Source organism: Spizellomyces punctatus, assembly GCF_000182565.1.
Source record: "Spizellomyces punctatus DAOM BR117 chromosome Unknown supercont1.4, whole genome shotgun sequence".
NCBI classification, from domain to species: domain Eukaryota; kingdom Fungi; phylum Chytridiomycota; class Chytridiomycetes; order Spizellomycetales; family Spizellomycetaceae; genus Spizellomyces; species Spizellomyces punctatus.
Genome location: NW_015971540.1, coordinates 1,103,163 through 1,120,028, shown reverse-complemented (window position 1 = coordinate 1,120,028; position 16,866 = coordinate 1,103,163). Strand labels below are relative to the sequence as shown.

Below are 16,866 nucleotides of genomic sequence, written 5' to 3'. Positions count from 1 at the left end.
TGCATGTGCAATGTGTTTTAGATACATTATTGATGGGATGCGTGATATCTCATTAATAACAGCTGTATACTAGTACAAATGAATAATGTGACAAGAAACTAGTGGCACGGGCTCTTGCACAGATTTGTGTTTACCCACTTGGCTTCCGACTAGATGCGCACGCAATAAAAGCTTGTACTTTGTTGGTCACGCTATCCGTTTGCGCAATGCAGTCTGCTTTGCTTTGGCACTCGCGACTTTTGGTGATGGTGCCCCGCTTTACCAACATTTGCACTGTGCGGGATGTTTGAATCCTTGGTCACGAACACAGATGACTGTGCCACTCATGTGTTTCAATGACTGCGCCATGCATCCAAAAAAGGGTTAATTGTATTTCTTTTTGTCCCATCAAGCCAACTGTATTGAGCACTCCGACAAGCCCAACCGTTTGCTCATTGGTTGCCTCACATACCACACACACGACAAGATGGCCAAGCGAAAGCTCGGCGACCAAAACGGATCGAACGATTGGGAGAGCCCATCTTCATTCAACAAGTTATTGAAGGGACTAAAGAAATCTTCAAAGCGGCTCGGCAGAGGGACACTGGCCAAAGAGAAATCAAAGACTGCTGTAAAAGACAATTGTATGTTTCAACTAGATGCCTGCAGCCCTTTCGCTCTACCTTATTAAAAATGGCCTCATGTCCTTTTAGCGAGAAAGAGGGCAAAACTGATCGAACAGACCTTGGACAGTGAAGCACCCAAATTACGACCTATTGTCGAGGAGGAGGAGGAGTTTCCATCAAAGATTGATGGATCTGTGGAGGATCTCTCTGAAATTGAGGAGGAAGAGGATGTCTTGGCAGAGGATAGCGAGGGGGAAGAGTCGACACAAGAGAGTGGGGACGAGGACGACCAAGATGAGACTGAACAAGTTGGATTAGAGTCTACCGACCCATGGGAGAAACATTTTGGGGATCACATTTCAGACAATCTTGCTTTCAAAGGCGCTGCCGTGGAGACAAACGAATGGGAGACCACGGTAGAGGAGGACCCGGAGTTGCACACTGTTGTTCAGTACAGATTAAAAGGGGACACTTTGGAATCCTCGTCAGCGTCCCATACCAAAACGAGTCTCGAGGATTGTAAAGTCAAGCAGCGCCTCCATGATCCATGGAAACAGCTCAATAGTTCGGTGACATCAACAAAAGATCCTAAAACTCCCTTCACCCCGCTCCAGCAAAATCTCTTTACTTTTATGAATGCATACAAAGACATTATGTTCACCTCACAATCCCACCCAAATTCCAAGCAACTGCGACACTTGTACGCGCTCCATACGATAAACCATGTCTACAAAACGCGGGATAGAGTACTGAAAAATAATGCCAGACTCAAGGCAGAGACTGTGGACACTGAGATACGGGATCAAGGATTTACGAGACCAAAAGTATTGATTTTGACTCCTTTTCGGAATACCGCTATGGAGGTTGTGAAGATGTTGATTGCGCTTTCGGGTACCACGCAGCAAGTGAGTTACAGTATGTACGGAAAAGAATATTAGGCGGTCGTGCTGACTCGCTTGCATAGGACAATAAAAAGCGCTTTTTTGATGAGTTTGGTATAGCGCCAGAAGATGATCGAATGGACCCAAGAAAGCCAGGTAGGCATCGAGATGCAGTCTCATAAATCTTTGTATCTTACATCTTTATTGACTATATCATAGAGGATCATAAACAAACGTTCGCTGGCAACATTGATGACTGTTTCCGTGTCGGTATCAAATTTGCACGAAAGCAATTGAAGCTGTTTGCCCCGTTTTACTCGTCAGATGTCATCCTAGCCTCGCCTTTGGGATTGAGGATGGTGATTGGTGCTGAAGGGTGAGCAGGAACTCCAGGTTCACACACAATGTGCTATATACTGAAAACGTCTCCGATCATATTGACAGGGACAAGAAGCGGGACTTTGACTTTCTTTCTGCTATTGAAGTGGTCATCCTGGATCAAACGGATGTGTTTCTAATGCAAAACTGGGATCATGTTCAACATATATTTGATCATTTGAATCTGATACCAAAAGAAGCGCATGGATGCGACTTTTCTCGTGTCCGTGCCTATTACTTGGATGGACGGTAAACATCTTTGGTTTTGTTATTGCATGTCATGATATATTTCAGCCAACTGACAAGAATTTTGTTACTGATCCTATAGAGCGAAATACGTGCGTCAGACATTAATCTTTTCCCACATGCTCGTTCCCGAAATGAATGCCCTGTTCAACAAATCCTGCAAGAACTCGGGGGGAAAGATAAAAACCCGAGAACAGTGTTCGGGATCGATATGTGATGTGGTGGTCCAAGTTCCACAGGTACATTTACCCTCCATTTAAAGTGCTGTTTCAGGTTGCTGATATTCGTCGATTGCAAAGATATTCCACAGAATTCCCTGCACATCGCCATCCGAGGCTGACGACACTCGTTTCAAATATTTCATTGAAAAAATCCTTCCTACCCTCCGCCAAAGCGTGGTACAACAAAAGCATTCCATGATTTTTGTGCCGTCGTATTTTGATTTCGTGCGATTGAGAAACTACTTGGATGAGCATCATTATGATTTTGTCCAGCTATGCGAGTGAGTGATCTTTGTTTTGCTTTCTTTTTGTATCCGGCGGTCGGTTGGGCAAGGTAGTGACCAATGCACCGCACAGGTATACGCCAACTCCCGATGTATCACGGGCTCGTGGGGACTTTTTCCATGGCAAGTCCAGTTACATGCTTTACACAGAGCGGTTTCACTTTTTTCGGAGGCAAGTTATGATCTTGTGTTAAGGATTTATGCTCCTTTTGATAACATTTCCTGCGACCTTCTTTAGATATCAAATCCGAGGAATCCGTCACATTGTGTTTTATGGGTTACCCGAATACGGCAGCTACTACGCCGAAATGATCAACATGCTTGATCAACAATCAGCAGACATTACATGTACTGTGCTGTTTACGCGGTACGACCGGTTGAAACTGGAACGTGTGGTCGGGAGTAAACGGGTTGCACGCATGTCTGATGGGCAAAAAGAGGTATTCATGTTTACGTGAGAAAAAATTACAGGATTTTTAGAGGATAGATTCCGTATATATTACGTCCGATAAATGTCATAATGCACAAATCATAATGCCCATCCCAAGTAAATGACACAAAAAATTACGCTTTCTTAGCCTCCCGCTCCCTCTTTTTCAAGGCACGCCTTCTAATGTCGATGTGCATATCCGCACTCTTCTTAATCGCAAGGCCTTCAGGCAGCTTCTCCAAAACCCAGGTCAAGACAGCGTGACTTGGGTACGGGGCAGCATCGGTATCCTTGCCCGCACTCTGTAGCACGCTGCGAACGTAATCGCGGGGGGTGGGTGCCAAGATGGTGGATCTGCGGATCTTACTCATGGCAGTCGTGACAAAGTAGGTTTTCACATGCTCCACATGGACATTGTGAGGTCTGCATTCTACAGCGAGAGCGCGGGACCACGTACGCAAAAACGCTTTGGCACCAGAGTAGGTAGCAAGATAGGCCGACGGAATGAGACCGGCAACGGATCCAACGTTGAGAATCAGACCACGTTTACGAGTGGTCATTCCAGGGAGAATCATCCTTGTCAAGCGCACTTGAGCGGCAACATCCACCTCCACAATAGCCGAAAGCAATGCTTCGCTTTCTTGCGCAAATGGAGTAGGCATCTCGTGATTCACAGCAACATTGTTGACCAACACGCCCACATCCTCAAGGGTTTGGAACTGCTTCCGCAAGGCCTCATACTCTGCATCTCCGGCCGCCGCAAAATCAAAAGGATAAACAACAGCATCAACTCCATACTTTGATTTCGCTTCATTGGCAACCGTATCCAACTTTGCTTTTGTGCGGGCCATCAAAAACACGTTGAAACCTGCTTTCCCCAACTGAAGGGCAAACTCTTTTCCAATCCCATCTGACGCGCCCGTAACGACGGCCCAAGCACCCTTTTTGGCCCCATATTTCCGGAGATTGGTTGCGGGACGGAGAATAAGACGGTACAAAAGGCAGAGAAAAGAAATGGCAAGCTTGGACAGGTAGAGTGTACCAACGAACGCGCACAGGGTCGCCAGATTGGGATGACCCAAATCGCGGCTCAAAAAGTAGTTTGATACACAGGATGAAGCCGCCATCTTTTGATACCGTTTGTTCGAAAGGGTTTGGTCAGGTCTGTCTAGGGTATTTGACTTGCCCCCCGCCAACGACCACACGCAGAAAAAGATTGCCGCCGGGTGTGACGACCAAGCCGAAAGGGATGAACGGGAAGATCTTGGATTAACAGCCGCGTGATGACACGTGACAGATGCAAGCTCGGCGACGACACAGCTTTTTTGCTTGCCTTTTGCTATCAGACAAGCATTGCAATGGACATTTACTCGTCTACTTGCACTTTATGTATTGCGGTAGCAATCACTGCTGTGAGGATAAAAGAGATGCTGAACTATATCCGACGAGTACAATGTTGAGATTTTATTATCTCAGACTGGCAAGCCCATCGAAGGATGACGGCGCTGGACTGCGGAGATGATGTTTAAAACAATAAGCACCAGCATTATTCTACACATTGATGCTGTTCGATGCTACAAGAATCGTCAACGGAAATCGACTTGACAAATATCTTAAAAACGCTAATGACAACGGTTGGTAATCCGTGCGTTTGAGGATTACTCACCTGCTAAGCACGCGTTGTTTTTGACTCCCCGCTTTTGGGCTTGGCCTTTCTTTTAAACGAAGGCATCTCAACTGTCGGCCGGATATCCAAAAGAGATATTTCCATACGATCTCGTTGTATTTTTGGGACGCTAGAGATTGTGACTAGCAAAGACGGACAGTATAAAAAGCAGCGTACAAGAGTTAGGAGCAGCTCCAGAGCTGGAACCAAAAGCACATGGGAAAATCGCACAGTAAACTGAGTCAGGAGCAGCTCAAAGAGCTGCAACGGTGTACCAACTGTGAGTGCCTCTTGTTGCTTTAGATATTGTGATGATTGGGAAATACGGAATGGTGATTGACATGTTGCATCATTGACAAGTTGACAAGAAAGAGCTGCAGCAGTGGTAAGTTCCTTGGACAGACAGGTGACGATCTGTATGATATCCATCATTCATCGGCTGCCAATCTCTATTGTAGGTACAAGGGCTTTATGAAAGACTGCCCGTCAGGGGCCCTAGACCGAACCGAATTCCAAAAAATCTACAAACAGTTCTTTCCTTTCGGCGATTCCTCGGCGTTTGCGGACCACGTTTTCAACGTTTTTGACGAAAACAAGAATGGGTCGATTGATTTCGAGGAATTCATATCGGCATTGTCGGTGACGTCGCGCGGCAATTTGGATCAGAAGCTAGTTTGTACGTGACGTTGAGTCGTTGGTCAGTCTCGCGCGCATGGCAAACGAATCTAATTTGTTTTGTTTTTTTCTCCGCGCAGGGTCATTCAAGCTGTATGATATAAATAATGATGGATACATTACACGGGAGGAAATGCTCAAGATCGTGCAAGCAATCTACAAAATGGTGGGAAATATGGTCAAACTCCCGCCAGATGAAGATACACCAGACAAACGGGTAGAGAAGATTTTTACCTTGATGGATACGGTAAGTGCTTGGTGCTTTATTTCGATCCCTGGTGTCCATCGTCATATTCATGCGCCGTTTCGTCGTTGATCCAGAACGAGGACGGGAAACTGGACATGGAGGAGTTTAGAAAAGGGTCTCAAAAAGACCCAACAATTGTGCAAGCGCTGAATCTGTATGATGGACTTGTATAAAGCGTGGGAGTTTCAGCGGGCAGCAAGAACATGTAATATAGGTAGTTTACGTTCCTCACGGCATACAAAGTGCCGTGGATTCGATGTCACCCGAGAATGGAGAGGTTGGATAAAGGGACAATCGCCACATTCACGACATCAAACAATGGGTTTACCAACCCGTTTTAAATACAATATATGTACAATCGCAACTCTGAAATGGGTATCACAACGTTCACTATGCGTGCTCGGCTATGAATTTTTCGTAATAGAATTGTTTCGTTCGGGCTTCGTACAATTCTTGCGTGGATTCGGGGAGCTCGTCAACAAGCCTCCCTAAGTTAGCACGTTAGGCGCGTATCCTATGCGATGAGCAAACCTCTAGCAACTTACCTGGATTTCCGCCGTATACTGAAAACGATGGGATAACTGTGTTAGGTGGAATAACAGTTCCATCAAGTATTTTACAGCAGTCTTTAATGATTACAAATCGTCCCTGTGCGTATTTTGACCGTCAGATATATGCAAGTGCTGGGATTGTCCTCGCCCACTTACGATTACGCAGTCTTTGCCGATATGTACATGTGATCCTATTTGAGCGGCTTCTACAACGCTATCTTCCCCAATAACAACGTGGTCACCTATCTTCATTGGGTAGTAGTTGAAGACTCTATACCATTACGAGGTTAGCTGGAAGTCCCTTGAAACAGATGCGTCCGTATATACCCTTTGTAGGTTTTATAGGGAGGCCGCAAGATACATCGTTGGCTTAACAGACAGTATCGCCCAATAGCAATGACAACAGCGTGTCCCCCTCCCGTTCGGCGCAAGTCACCGCGAACAATGCATTCCGTTTGGATAATGGTCTAAATGATAAGGTTTAGGAAATTGGAAGAGCGATAAATACATAATTGTACGCATACCTTGCCTCCTAGAACAATATTCTGACTTCCGCAGATGACTGACTTTCGACTGACTTTGTTTCCAGTGTCCTGTTTATTGAACCAATCGTCGAGTCAGTCTCGTCGACTACCGTCTCAAATTGCTCATCCATAACTCCCATCCCCTGTTTGCGCGTACGCACTGGCCATCAAACACTCAACCACACACCAACAAGAAAGCCCTACCGTCTCAATGTACTCTGCTTTTGTATAGTATGTTATCGGAGGTTCCATTACTCCCAGATACTTAAAGCCCAAAGTCGCGGTCCCAAGTACGGGAGGCTGGTAAGCTAATAACCATTGCGGTTACCAAGCAACAGCGAAAACCAAGCGCAGGCTACACTTTGTCCAACTTCGCACTTTTTACAATATTCTCTCCCAATTCCCATCGTCAGCGCCATGTCTGCAGCAGAACAACGGAAGCTTCTTGAAGCTCTCATGGGAAAGGAGGCCCTTGGCGGCACTCCAGATAATGTCAAATTCACTGATACAACCGTGTGCAGAAACTTTTTGTGTGGACTATGTATGATGACGGGTTTTTAGATCAGCGTGTGTCCACATGTTCACTGACGAGTATATTCTATCCTAGGTCCACACGACCTATTCACAAATACAAAAATGGATATCGGCCCGTGTACCAAATCCCATTCTGAAAAACTATTGGAAGAATACAAGAAGGCTAGGAAAGAAGGTCACCCGGGATATGAAGAAGAGTGGTTCCATAACCTCTCAGAGTTTGTCGGTGATTGTGACCGTAAGGTGCAAGCTGCTCAAAGAAGGCTAGACAAAACACCTGAGGATGCCAGAGCAGTCCAGCTGGTCAGTTGCGCTTAAAAGGTCGCGGCCAATTCCCGAAATCTTGACTCAGTGTCTATATGTGTGCTTTTAGATGCGAGAAGTTGGTGACCTCACAAACGAGATTGCTACATTAACGGGACAGGTGGAAACGTTAGGTGAGCAGTGTGTGTTGCTATATGACATATATCCAGCTGACTCGAGTATTTTTCACTCACCTCTAGGCGAAGAGGGGAAAGTTGCAGAGTCGATGGAAGTCATGAACAAGGTGGAAGACCTCCAAAAGCTGAAAGCCGACAAGGAGGTGAGACTACTATGTGTTTTTATCTCATTGCCAGCAATATGCTAAACTTGTCAACAGCGGGAGCTTAAACAAATTACGGGTAGCGAAGGAAACTCACAACAGCAAAAGCTCCGAGTGTGCGAAGTATGCTCAGCGTACTTGTCGATTTTTGATAGTGATCGACGCTTAGCCGATCATTTTGGAGGGAAGGTATGCAGATATCTCTGGGCGTGTTCTGCATGTGAAAGTCTAACGTGATCTTCATTGCTTCTCAGATGCATCTTGGATTTGTAAAAATTAGAGATAAGGTGGACGAAATGAAAAAGGAAGGATTTGGGGAACGCGGTGGACATCGCGGGGGTTATGGCTATGGTGACAGGCGGGGAGGGTATGATAGAGGGGGATATGATCGAGGCAGTTACGACCGCGACCGGCGTGGTGGAGGTGGTGGCGGCGGCCATGATCGAGGCTATGAACGCCGTGGCTACGAGCCGCGTGGAGGTTATGACCGTGGTTACGACGGGTATGTTTGGAGGATGGATGTCGCGACAGGGAATTTCCATTAATCCCCTTTACTTTCAGCGGTCGACGCGGTTCGCGCTACGATAGGGACTACGACAGAGATCGCAGAGGGTCAAAGGAAGAGCGTGACAGAAGACGATCACGTTCTCCTGAAGATTACAGGCGGAAGTCTGGCCACTAAAAAGATACGGGCGCGCGGCAGTATTGTATTATTATTGCCACTGGTTGCGCCATGCTCGCCTTTCATCTTTTTCTTTGAGACGCCTAGGCTCGGCACTTGCTGTACCTTCTTGAATATAGTACGATGGGGTAATATCGTGTTTCCACCTCAGCGGTTCTTTTTACCACATTGAAGCAAGCTCCGACCCCAGCACGGAAGAGCGACATCAACGGCAGTGCAAATATGTGACTCAACTCCATTAAGCAAGTATGAACCGGTAGCGAGTGGTATTCGATACTGACACCAACTTGTTTCAGTGTGTTCAAAGCCGGTTCATATAAGAGGTATCTAATATCTAACGACCTCCAGATCATTTCATGCAGCGTGTTTCTTGATTTCAGCTTCAAGACGAGAAGGGTCCGCACCCACGATCTCTATAATTTTTTCTCCGTTCTGGTAAATATGAAAGGTAGGCATAGCGCGAATACTAGCTTGTTCTGCAACTTCTGGTACTTCGTCGACATCCACCTTGATGAATGTGGCCTTGGTATACTTTTGCGCAAAAGCTTCGAATTTTGGGGATATCATCTTACAAGGACCGCACCAAGTGGCATAAAAGTCTGATAGGTGGGTTGCGTATCAGAAAAATAAGCTCGACGACGTGCTCGTCAACGGGTAATAATACACACCAACTGGAATATATGTGGAATGGCATAAAAAGGGTAAAGTCATGAGCGTAAGTCAGTCATCCCTGCTTCTTCGTGAGCGCAAATATGAAACCCTATACCGCACAATCTCAAGATGAACTGGCTTACCAATGACAGTGTTGCCAGTCTTAATGACTTCATTGAATTCGGATATGGTGGAAATTGTCTTGACCATTTTGGCGAGCGCGAACCGTTGCTGAATTACTTACGGCAAATCGTTGTTCAGCGTACAAGAGGGATTGGGAATGCGCGGAATGAACTCGTCCTTCAACTTTATAGCAACTGGAGCTGTGCCACTAGCGTGACAACTAGATCGGCGCGCTGTGTTCACACGATGACTACTTGAGCTTTCGATCGGCGTTTCCAATGAATTTGCAATATGTGATGATATCTGTTAATCCAGGAGGGTTAAATATACGATAGAGTCATTAGCTGAATGCTGGATAATAACTTCAAACTACCAGAGAATGCTGGCCGAATCGACACTAAACGTCCTGATCCCAATGTGATCGGTTATTGTTTATTGAGCTGGATTTTAACAGGTCGGAGTAAAGTGTGCGTGATTATCTCTCAAAAGTGATGGATTTCGTACATCTGCGAATAAGAGTAGTTTGTTTCGGGAGGCATACTCAAACAGATCAACATATTGTCCCCCACGCATCAGAATCCGAACAAGTTGTCCAAGTTCCTTTGCTTACTTGGCTGTCTTTGAGTTTTCATGGTTTCCCTTAACACACATATGTTTGCATGTGCTTATGGAAGAACATTGCCAGTAGGATTCATAATGCACTGGGCGGCTTCAATTGCCATTCCGCAAATGATGATGATCAAAATGTTTATGGAGAAGTATATGCTTTTAGGTTAGAGATGTGATGGAGGTGGGCCGTTATAAAACCAGCTGAAATGAGACTTCAAGCTCTTTTATCATCAGGCTAGGAGGCAGCCAGTTGGTGACAGGTGAGCAATAGAGAATGGACAGACATACCAAAGAGGCAGCGAACAGCGGTTCCAAGTGGATAGATGTCGAAACACAGCTTTAACAGATGATGGCCAATCTTCTCTATGAACCCCGTTTTGTTTGTATTCAATGATGTAACGAGGTCAGATAGTCAGTTAGGATAAGGCCTTGATCAAAAACGGGGTTCTGCTCCGCCAATGGATGGCTCAAAATGATGCTCAAGCCCCAGAGGCCGCAGTTACAACTGCATTTGGTGCCCATGCGGTTGCCATTCCATGTAAACACATTGATCTAAGGCGATACTTGTTTGTCAAGTAAGATAATGTCGCCTTACGAGGTACTGGGTATTCTGCCAACGGCTACCCTTGAAGAAGTTAATCAAGCGTAAGGCAATGTGATTTACCGTCATTGGCGTCGCTGTTTAAAAAGGCGCAAGTCTTACTTCTTTACCTCCAGTTTCCGCCGGAGAGCTTTGGAATGGCATCCCGATAGAAATTTGCACAGAAAAGAAGAGGCAGAAAGGGTCTTTAAGGAGATTGGAGAAGCTTATGCGATTGTGTGGAAAAGTACGTCGGACTGTGCTAGCTTGCTTTCTGGCACTATGAACTGACACTTCCAGACGACTTGTTCTCCATATTCTCTTACAGAACTGCAGTCTAGATCACCCGTACGGTCGTCCCCACGCTCAGTTAGTACAAAGCCCGCCCAGCAGGGAAAACCGCATATCCATCGACCCTGGGCCATACCGGACAACCAGTGGTATGGCCGGGAAGGAAAGGAGCAATACGTCTTGAGCACTGCGTCGGTAAACACGGCGGACAAGAGCACCACTAAGAATGCAAAAAGCTGGACCCGCAGTGTGGATGCAAATGTCCCCGCAGCCGATGTGAGGGTTTCTAGCAGCGAACGAGAAGGACGTGAACAGGAATCGACAATCCAACCACAAAGCACTATGCAAAGCCAACAGGGGTATCATACTTTGGACGGTATCGTGGATGTCCAAAACGATCATTCAAAAGAAGAACACGGGCAAGAACCGATTCCCCCAAACAGGGGAACGAGAGACCGCGAGACAGTTCTTCCTCTTATCAAGCGTTTTGCAGCTTCCATACCGCCGTTGTTCAAGAGGAAACATGCAAGCGGTTTGTCCCAATCACCAACGCATGTCAAGGTGGAAGATTTACCTCACTTCAAAGCGACGCTTATTGCGCTGTTTGGTACAGCTGAGTTAGACAAGGAGTTGATTGATGATGTGTGGTTGAATATAGAGATGGGTCAGTCAAGTGTATGAAGAAGGTTGCTATTATTCGGCTGTACGCTTGGGATTTCGTGCTTGTAAAGGTAGCGGTTGCACCATTGATTTCACCCTTGCGCTTAAAGAAGGGCTAAGCTATTAGGCTAGTGCTATTCACAAAGAAATGGGTTCGTCAATTTCAGTATTTTATTTCTGTACAATTTGTGGGTAATGGTATAGTCCTGTCTAAAATGTTTTTCACACCTTTCCCATCCTCCCAAACGTTATCGGGAATTCAATGTTCAAAGGGCCTTTCAAACGCCCTCGCTTTCTCTTTCACCTCTTCCAACTTGTCCCTCCTCAATCTCTCGCTTTGTTCAGCTTTTCGTTGCAGCTCCTCCTGTAATTCCATTCGCCTCAACTCGTTCTCCTGTTCCTTTCTTACAACACCTTCTAAACTCGCTGGATGCACGGCGGTTTCAGCGGCGTGCTGCGATACCTCTGCCTTGTGATGCTCAGCTACATCCAGAGCATGCTCCGAGCGAGACCGCAGATTCTCAAGGGTAGCGTTGATTTTTGCCGCATCTTGAACTTCCTTGCGGTGTAAATTTTCGGCTGCGTGAGCCGACATCGCAGCAGCATGCGCGGCCCTCTCGCGCGCGTGCTGGAAGGCGAGCTCTGGGGCTTGAGTGTGATCTTTTTCAAGATGAGCGCATGTCTTTCCGACTTTTTCTGCTTCAATGGACGCTTTGCGAGAGAGGACTTGCTCTGTTCTGGTGGCCATTTTTGGAAGTCACTTACTGTCGGGGTTCAATTGCATGGGGTTTATATATGCCCATCCCCGCCTGGAGCCCTGCTCGGGTCAAGGCAGCTGCGGAGATCCCTAGAGTGACGTTATACGTCACACGCAAGGTAAACATGCCAGGTCGCGTGTCATTGGCGATCGGTCGACCCCTCTCATCCCTTGAAGGTGAACAGCAACCAAGTTCATGCGGTGACAGACGAAAAATATAAGAGTGGGCCGCCGCCGAACCCTTGGGCTTGACGTTTTTTGCTAAGATTGCACGATTCACAGACTATTTGCAAGAGCACGAAACACAAGTGGAAGGCGCAAGACATGTACGATCTGCGCAATCATGGAGAATGATGGTTCGTTGAGACAATTGTGAAGCACTTTGACATTCTTTAGCGACCAGAACGACTCAACATTCGGAAGGATATGAACATTGCTGCAAAGTTAAATACCTGGGATGTATGCCCGTTGTGCTCAAAAAGTTCAACTCTCGGACGCGTCCTCTTTATTACGTAATCGCCACAGAGCAACCTTTCTGAGGATGCGCAGCTAATAATAGCCATCAAAGAAATATACGATGCACCAAAGATCCTTCTAAACCCCCACTGTTGTGACGGTCAATGGCGTTTCGCCCTGGTCATGCTTCGGCGAGTTCGAGGGAAAGGGGAGAGCTAGCTCTTTGTTACTTCACATTGTAGCCTTGTGTCTACTGGCATACCCACCGGTGGCAGTTCCGTTGACGCAAGAGATTGCTTTGAAAGTGCATGATCGCTTTGCAACCAGATTCTTAACTTCACTCGTGCCTGAAATAAGGAAAGCTACATTTACCGCCCGACCCAAACAACAATCCCCAAGATTAACTGATATCCCCCGCACAATACGCTTAACATTCTTTCCCTATTTGGACTAGTCAAAACCCCTTACGCCAGCTTCCCCAAGACTATGCGAGAACTTCCCGCTTCGTTTCCCTTCACTAACACGCGGTCCAATTCAAGCAACGCACCACTCGCAACCAGTATAAAACGCAGCGCGTCATCGTCGATAGACGACCAGGGCCCAGTAAAACGTGCGCCGTCCTCGGAGGGGCCGTTGTCCTCCTCATCCGGAGGAGGCCTAAACAATACGATGCAGCAAAGTACTGTTTTGGCGTCCTCTCGACATGGACTGGGAACACCGGAAGGGATTGGATGTCACCAGAGGGACGATAATGCGCCTATTGGACACATGTCAAGTGTAAAGTGTTCACCTACGGTGTCGATGGTTGAAGATGCTTTGGCTGATTTGAGATTATTGGGGGGAGACCGGTCACGGCCTGATACGCCTACGCTTTCATTGGGAGAGTCTGATGGGAGTCGACCAGAATCACCTTTTCCACCAGATTTGATGGATATTACAATGTACGGAGTAACGGGAATGACAGCACAAGAATTGATTGATGCGTTGCAGCGACGACGCGACAATCACAGCGATCTCAGCACCAATGGCACGTTCCAATCACCTATTCCACTGGGTGCTCCAATCCTACCGATAGATCTCCGTTATGTGGCCGACTTTTCACGATGCCACATCAAGGGTTCTGTTAACGTTAATTTGCCAGTGCTGATGCTAAAACGATTCCGGCGCGGGAGTGTCTCAAGTTTTCAGATGTCCAACTTTTTGACTGGCGCTGAGTCCAAGGAGCTCTACGAGAATTGGAAGAGGGATAATGGCGCGCAACAAATGACGAACCCTGACATAGCAGCTTCGGTGCAACCGGCGTCCTCGGATCGCGTACTCGTTATATATGACGATGAGATGGGGGAGGGCAATAGAGATACTGAAGCTTGGGCTTTGATCAACATCCTTGCAAAAGGTTTGGCAGAAGATGTGCTGTATGCTGGGGTTCGTAAATCTGTGACAGACCCATCGGGACAGTTACCCGCACTACCATATTCCGGCCGAACAATAATTACATATCTCCGCGGCGGCTTTAGAGCGTTCCAAGAAGCGGCAGGAGCTGATAGTCTTTTGTCGACGACGGGGACCGATACTCACGACAAGGAAGGTTTGTCTTCGTCTCAAACCCCATATCTGATCAATCCTTCCCATCGACCTCCGTCTGCCACTCCATCAGTAAAGGGCACTCCCACCACTCAGGCGCCTCCATTAACTCCGCTCAACATCCGTTCGGCTGTTGCGGGAAACCATCAACGCCTAGGTTCTCCGAGTTCATCCTCCAATAGCCCATGCCTGACCCCCGAACCAGGAACGCCTCGTGGCGAGCGGACCAATGCACTTTTGGGAGAGGCTTCTCGACAACGTAAGAAGTCTGCCTTCTCCATTAATACAACCAAACTCGTACCTCAGAACAGAGCAAGAGGACAATCAGTTACCGCTCAAAAGCGGCTGTCTTCATTATCAATGGAGTCACTTGTTTCGAACGGACGTCTCGGTGCCGAGAAATCGACAGCAATGGATGGACCACCGGCAAGTGCCCTGCCGACCGCCAAACCTTTCCAGCTGCCGGAAATCATACAGCATGGAGTTCCCATACATGAGGAAGTGACCCCACCTACCACCGCACATCCTGCCTCCAACCAGAACTACTTTGGAACGCATCGTCGATCGATTTCCGAATCTCGCACCTCCAGCACAGGCACGACCAATTCTTCTCCTCATACCAGTACCCTGCAAGCTATCTCCCCCGGCCCGTCAACCCTTCCCACTCCCGTTGAGCCCGTCTCCGAGGTATTGCCGTACCTTCTCCTGGGATCAGATGCGATCCCTCAATCTATGGACGGTGTAGAGCAGCTAAAGTCGCTGGGCGTCACCCATGTACTCAATATGGCACAGGAAGTAGAGAATAAGAAGGTGGACGAAAGTGGGCAATTTGATGTCAAATGGTGTTTGGCAGAGGACCACGCAGAGCATGAGATTGAACATGCCGTAAAGGAAGCTGTGGAGTGGATCGGTGAGTGCAGCACAAGTAATCTCTACTCTTGTCATGATGATACAGAACTCTTATCTTCCACCCTTTTTGGGACCGGTAGACCAAGCACACCACGCCTCACCGAGGAACATTGTATTTGTCCACTGCAAGGCGGGTCGGTCGCGCTCTGCAACCACAGTGATAGCTTATTTAGTGATCCACCAGCGAATGACTCTCCGCGAAGCCTACGATAAAGTGAAGCAAGCGCGGCCGGGGGTCAGCCCCAACCTCGGATTCATGCTGGCCCTATTGAGAATTGAGAAGGAGGTGCATGGTGAAACTAGCAGTGTGTTGGATATCACTGCATGAGCATCTTCACTTCAGTTTATCGGTGGAACACCTCTGAAAACCATCACCCATTGAGGTAATCTTCCATGTGTGATACCCGTATGACGCCAATCGCGACAATCACGCAGTCTGTCAACGTAAACGTTTTCATAGGTTCCCCTTCTCTTCACTTTTACGGTACATATTAGATTAAAGAAACCCTGCACAAAGTCAGGCAATGTGAATACTTCAAAATGTGTTTTTTCTGGATCCTATGGCCGTTGTGATACTGAAATCAGAAACCTGCCTATCAAACGCGATAGTGACTACAAACAACGATTGTAATCCTCTATGGAGGACCTATTTACAAGTTTGCTGACACGAGCGCATCCAAAGCTCCTGTGGTCTTGTCCTTATACTCTTTGACCAGCTTGGACACCTCCTTAAACTTTTCATGGGAAGCGTCGCCCATAAGCTGGAACAACACCGACTCTGAGCTGGCTACCGTGGCACCAGCAGCTCGCAATCGCTATACGTATCTATCAGAATCCAAGGCTATGACATTTGGCGAAAGAAAGTTTCCTAAACTCACGTTGATCGCAATCTTTACTTCGCCAGGATTCATTGACGAGACACCATCAGCCAAGACAATAACATTAACATCATGATCCAGCAACTCCAAAGCCGTTTGCATCACGCAGACATGCGACTTGCGCGCAACAATCGATGTCAGTAGGCGTGCGGCATAGAGAAAACAAACTACAACCCACCTCGATTCCGAATAGCACCGCGGACGGTGATTCTCCAAGATTTTTTTTCATAAACTCTTGGACTTCCGGAACAAACATGGAGAACTTTGTCTTCGCTGCAATCACGCGAGCTTGTTTGATGTCTAGTTCTTGTACAGTGTGGCCAAGTGCTTTGGGATGTTGCTCCGTTACCAAGACCGGAACGTTCAGCAGCTTTGCAGCGTCCAGCTGCAGAGACATGAGAACCCATTAGTAAACCTGGGACACTCAAATTGACTAGAAGAAGCTGGTTAGGTACCATCTTTGACGCTGTGTTAATGACATGAGGGTAGTTCCAAATGAGACCCCGGAACCGTTCCTGAATATCACAAACCAGGAAGGCAGTAGATGCAGGGTTGAGCTGAAGATGAGAGCGCACTGCGCGGCCAGCTGTACGATTCATGAACGCAGTGGCAGACATTGTGAAAGGAAACGGACAGGCAGATGGTGCAAACAGATCAACTTGGCAAAGGCACCAGAATGCTACAGTACAACACTAGAACTCTAAAGCGCGTATGGGAGGTCACTGGACGGAATTGCTCTTGCTCGGCCTGCACGTATCAGCTGGATGAGCTGTAAAAGTGAGTGACAGAGTTTTAGGATGGGGATTTGACGAGGCTACAAATTGCTTTCATGCGCACGCAGTCCCTCATTGCCATCTCGTT

The 16,866-nt window shown here is 47.3% G+C and overlaps 10 protein-coding genes across 12 annotated transcripts; 5 read left to right on the top strand and 5 right to left on the bottom strand.

Annotated features, from left to right (window-relative positions):
• The first annotated feature begins 437 nt into the window (after positions 1-437).
• SPPG_02828 (rRNA-binding ribosome biosynthesis protein UTP25) lies at positions 438-3,220 on the top strand. Its single transcript, XM_016751115.1, has 9 exons — positions 438-623; positions 693-1,510; positions 1,570-1,642; positions 1,706-1,862; positions 1,931-2,113; positions 2,193-2,349; positions 2,410-2,612; positions 2,689-2,787; positions 2,854-3,220. Exons 1-9 carry the CDS (start codon positions 467-469, stop codon positions 3,071-3,073), a joined length of 2,067 nt encoding a protein of 688 aa, XP_016610397.1. The 5' UTR covers positions 438-466; the 3' UTR covers positions 3,074-3,220.
• Positions 3,043-4,272, bottom strand: SPPG_02827 (uncharacterized protein). The gene has a single exon (XM_016751114.1). The coding sequence runs from the start codon at positions 4,170-4,172 to the stop codon at positions 3,180-3,182; it is 993 nt and encodes a 330-aa protein (XP_016610396.1). The 5' UTR covers positions 4,173-4,272; the 3' UTR covers positions 3,043-3,179.
• A 485-nt stretch (positions 4,273-4,757) lies between these two features.
• On the top strand, positions 4,758-6,023 carry SPPG_02826 (calcium-binding protein NCS-1). Its single transcript, XM_016751113.1, has 5 exons — positions 4,758-4,991; positions 5,072-5,096; positions 5,170-5,387; positions 5,467-5,633; positions 5,708-6,023. Exons 1-5 carry the CDS (start codon positions 4,928-4,930, stop codon positions 5,804-5,806), a joined length of 573 nt encoding a protein of 190 aa, XP_016610395.1. The 5' UTR covers positions 4,758-4,927; the 3' UTR covers positions 5,807-6,023.
• SPPG_02825 (uncharacterized protein) lies at positions 5,912-6,981 on the bottom strand. The gene is made up of 6 exons (XM_016751112.1): positions 6,913-6,981; positions 6,709-6,777; positions 6,512-6,651; positions 6,341-6,455; positions 6,179-6,281; positions 5,912-6,121 (listed from the first exon to the last, which is right to left on the bottom strand). Exons 1-6 carry the CDS (start codon positions 6,958-6,960, stop codon positions 6,024-6,026), a joined length of 573 nt encoding a protein of 190 aa, XP_016610394.1. The 5' UTR covers positions 6,961-6,981; the 3' UTR covers positions 5,912-6,023.
• Positions 6,982-7,072: 91 nt separating this feature from the next.
• SPPG_02824 (uncharacterized protein) lies at positions 7,073-9,264 on the top strand. The gene is made up of 7 exons (XM_016751111.1): positions 7,073-7,249; positions 7,316-7,545; positions 7,616-7,679; positions 7,746-7,825; positions 7,883-8,014; positions 8,080-8,327; positions 8,387-9,264. Exons 1-7 carry the CDS (start codon positions 7,126-7,128, stop codon positions 8,505-8,507), a joined length of 999 nt encoding a protein of 332 aa, XP_016610393.1. The 5' UTR covers positions 7,073-7,125; the 3' UTR covers positions 8,508-9,264.
• SPPG_02823 lies at positions 8,616-9,454 on the bottom strand. 2 transcript variants are annotated; one of them, XM_016751109.1, is made up of 2 exons: positions 9,176-9,454; positions 8,616-9,106 (listed from the first exon to the last, which is right to left on the bottom strand). In XM_016751109.1, exons 1-2 carry the CDS (start codon positions 9,216-9,218, stop codon positions 8,862-8,864), a joined length of 288 nt encoding a protein of 95 aa, XP_016610391.1. In that variant the 5' UTR covers positions 9,219-9,454; the 3' UTR covers positions 8,616-8,861. The 2 variants fall into 2 exon arrangements, with proteins under 2 accessions (XP_016610391.1, XP_016610392.1); XM_016751110.1 differs by having other exon boundaries at positions 9,302-9,454.
• Positions 9,455-10,473: 1,019 nt separating this feature from the next.
• Positions 10,474-11,447, top strand: SPPG_02822 (uncharacterized protein; the record flags this gene model as incomplete). Its single annotated transcript, XM_016751108.1, has 3 exons — positions 10,474-10,535; positions 10,608-10,717; positions 10,799-11,447. 3 exons carry the CDS (start codon positions 10,474-10,476, stop codon positions 11,440-11,442), a joined length of 816 nt encoding a protein of 271 aa, XP_016610390.1. The 3' UTR covers positions 11,443-11,447.
• Positions 11,448-11,570: 123 nt separating this feature from the next.
• Positions 11,571-12,294, bottom strand: SPPG_02821 (uncharacterized protein). Its single transcript, XM_016751107.1, has one exon. The coding sequence runs from the start codon at positions 12,167-12,169 to the stop codon at positions 11,681-11,683; it is 489 nt and encodes a 162-aa protein (XP_016610389.1). The 5' UTR covers positions 12,170-12,294; the 3' UTR covers positions 11,571-11,680.
• A 460-nt stretch (positions 12,295-12,754) lies between these two features.
• SPPG_02820 lies at positions 12,755-15,791 on the top strand. 2 transcript variants are annotated; one of them, XM_016751105.1, is made up of 3 exons: positions 12,755-15,128; positions 15,208-15,510; positions 15,588-15,791. In XM_016751105.1, exons 1-2 carry the CDS (start codon positions 13,121-13,123, stop codon positions 15,453-15,455), a joined length of 2,256 nt encoding a protein of 751 aa, XP_016610387.1. In that variant the 5' UTR covers positions 12,755-13,120; the 3' UTR covers positions 15,456-15,510; positions 15,588-15,791. The 2 variants fall into 2 exon arrangements, with proteins under 2 accessions (XP_016610387.1, XP_016610388.1); XM_016751106.1 differs by having other exon boundaries at positions 15,208-15,791.
• Positions 15,575-16,848, bottom strand: SPPG_02819 (uncharacterized protein). Its single transcript, XM_016751104.1, has 4 exons — positions 16,461-16,848; positions 16,184-16,390; positions 16,006-16,122; positions 15,575-15,942 (listed from the first exon to the last, which is right to left on the bottom strand). Exons 1-4 carry the CDS (start codon positions 16,620-16,622, stop codon positions 15,778-15,780), a joined length of 651 nt encoding a protein of 216 aa, XP_016610386.1. The 5' UTR covers positions 16,623-16,848; the 3' UTR covers positions 15,575-15,777.
• Between the last annotated feature and the right edge of the window lie 18 nt (positions 16,849-16,866).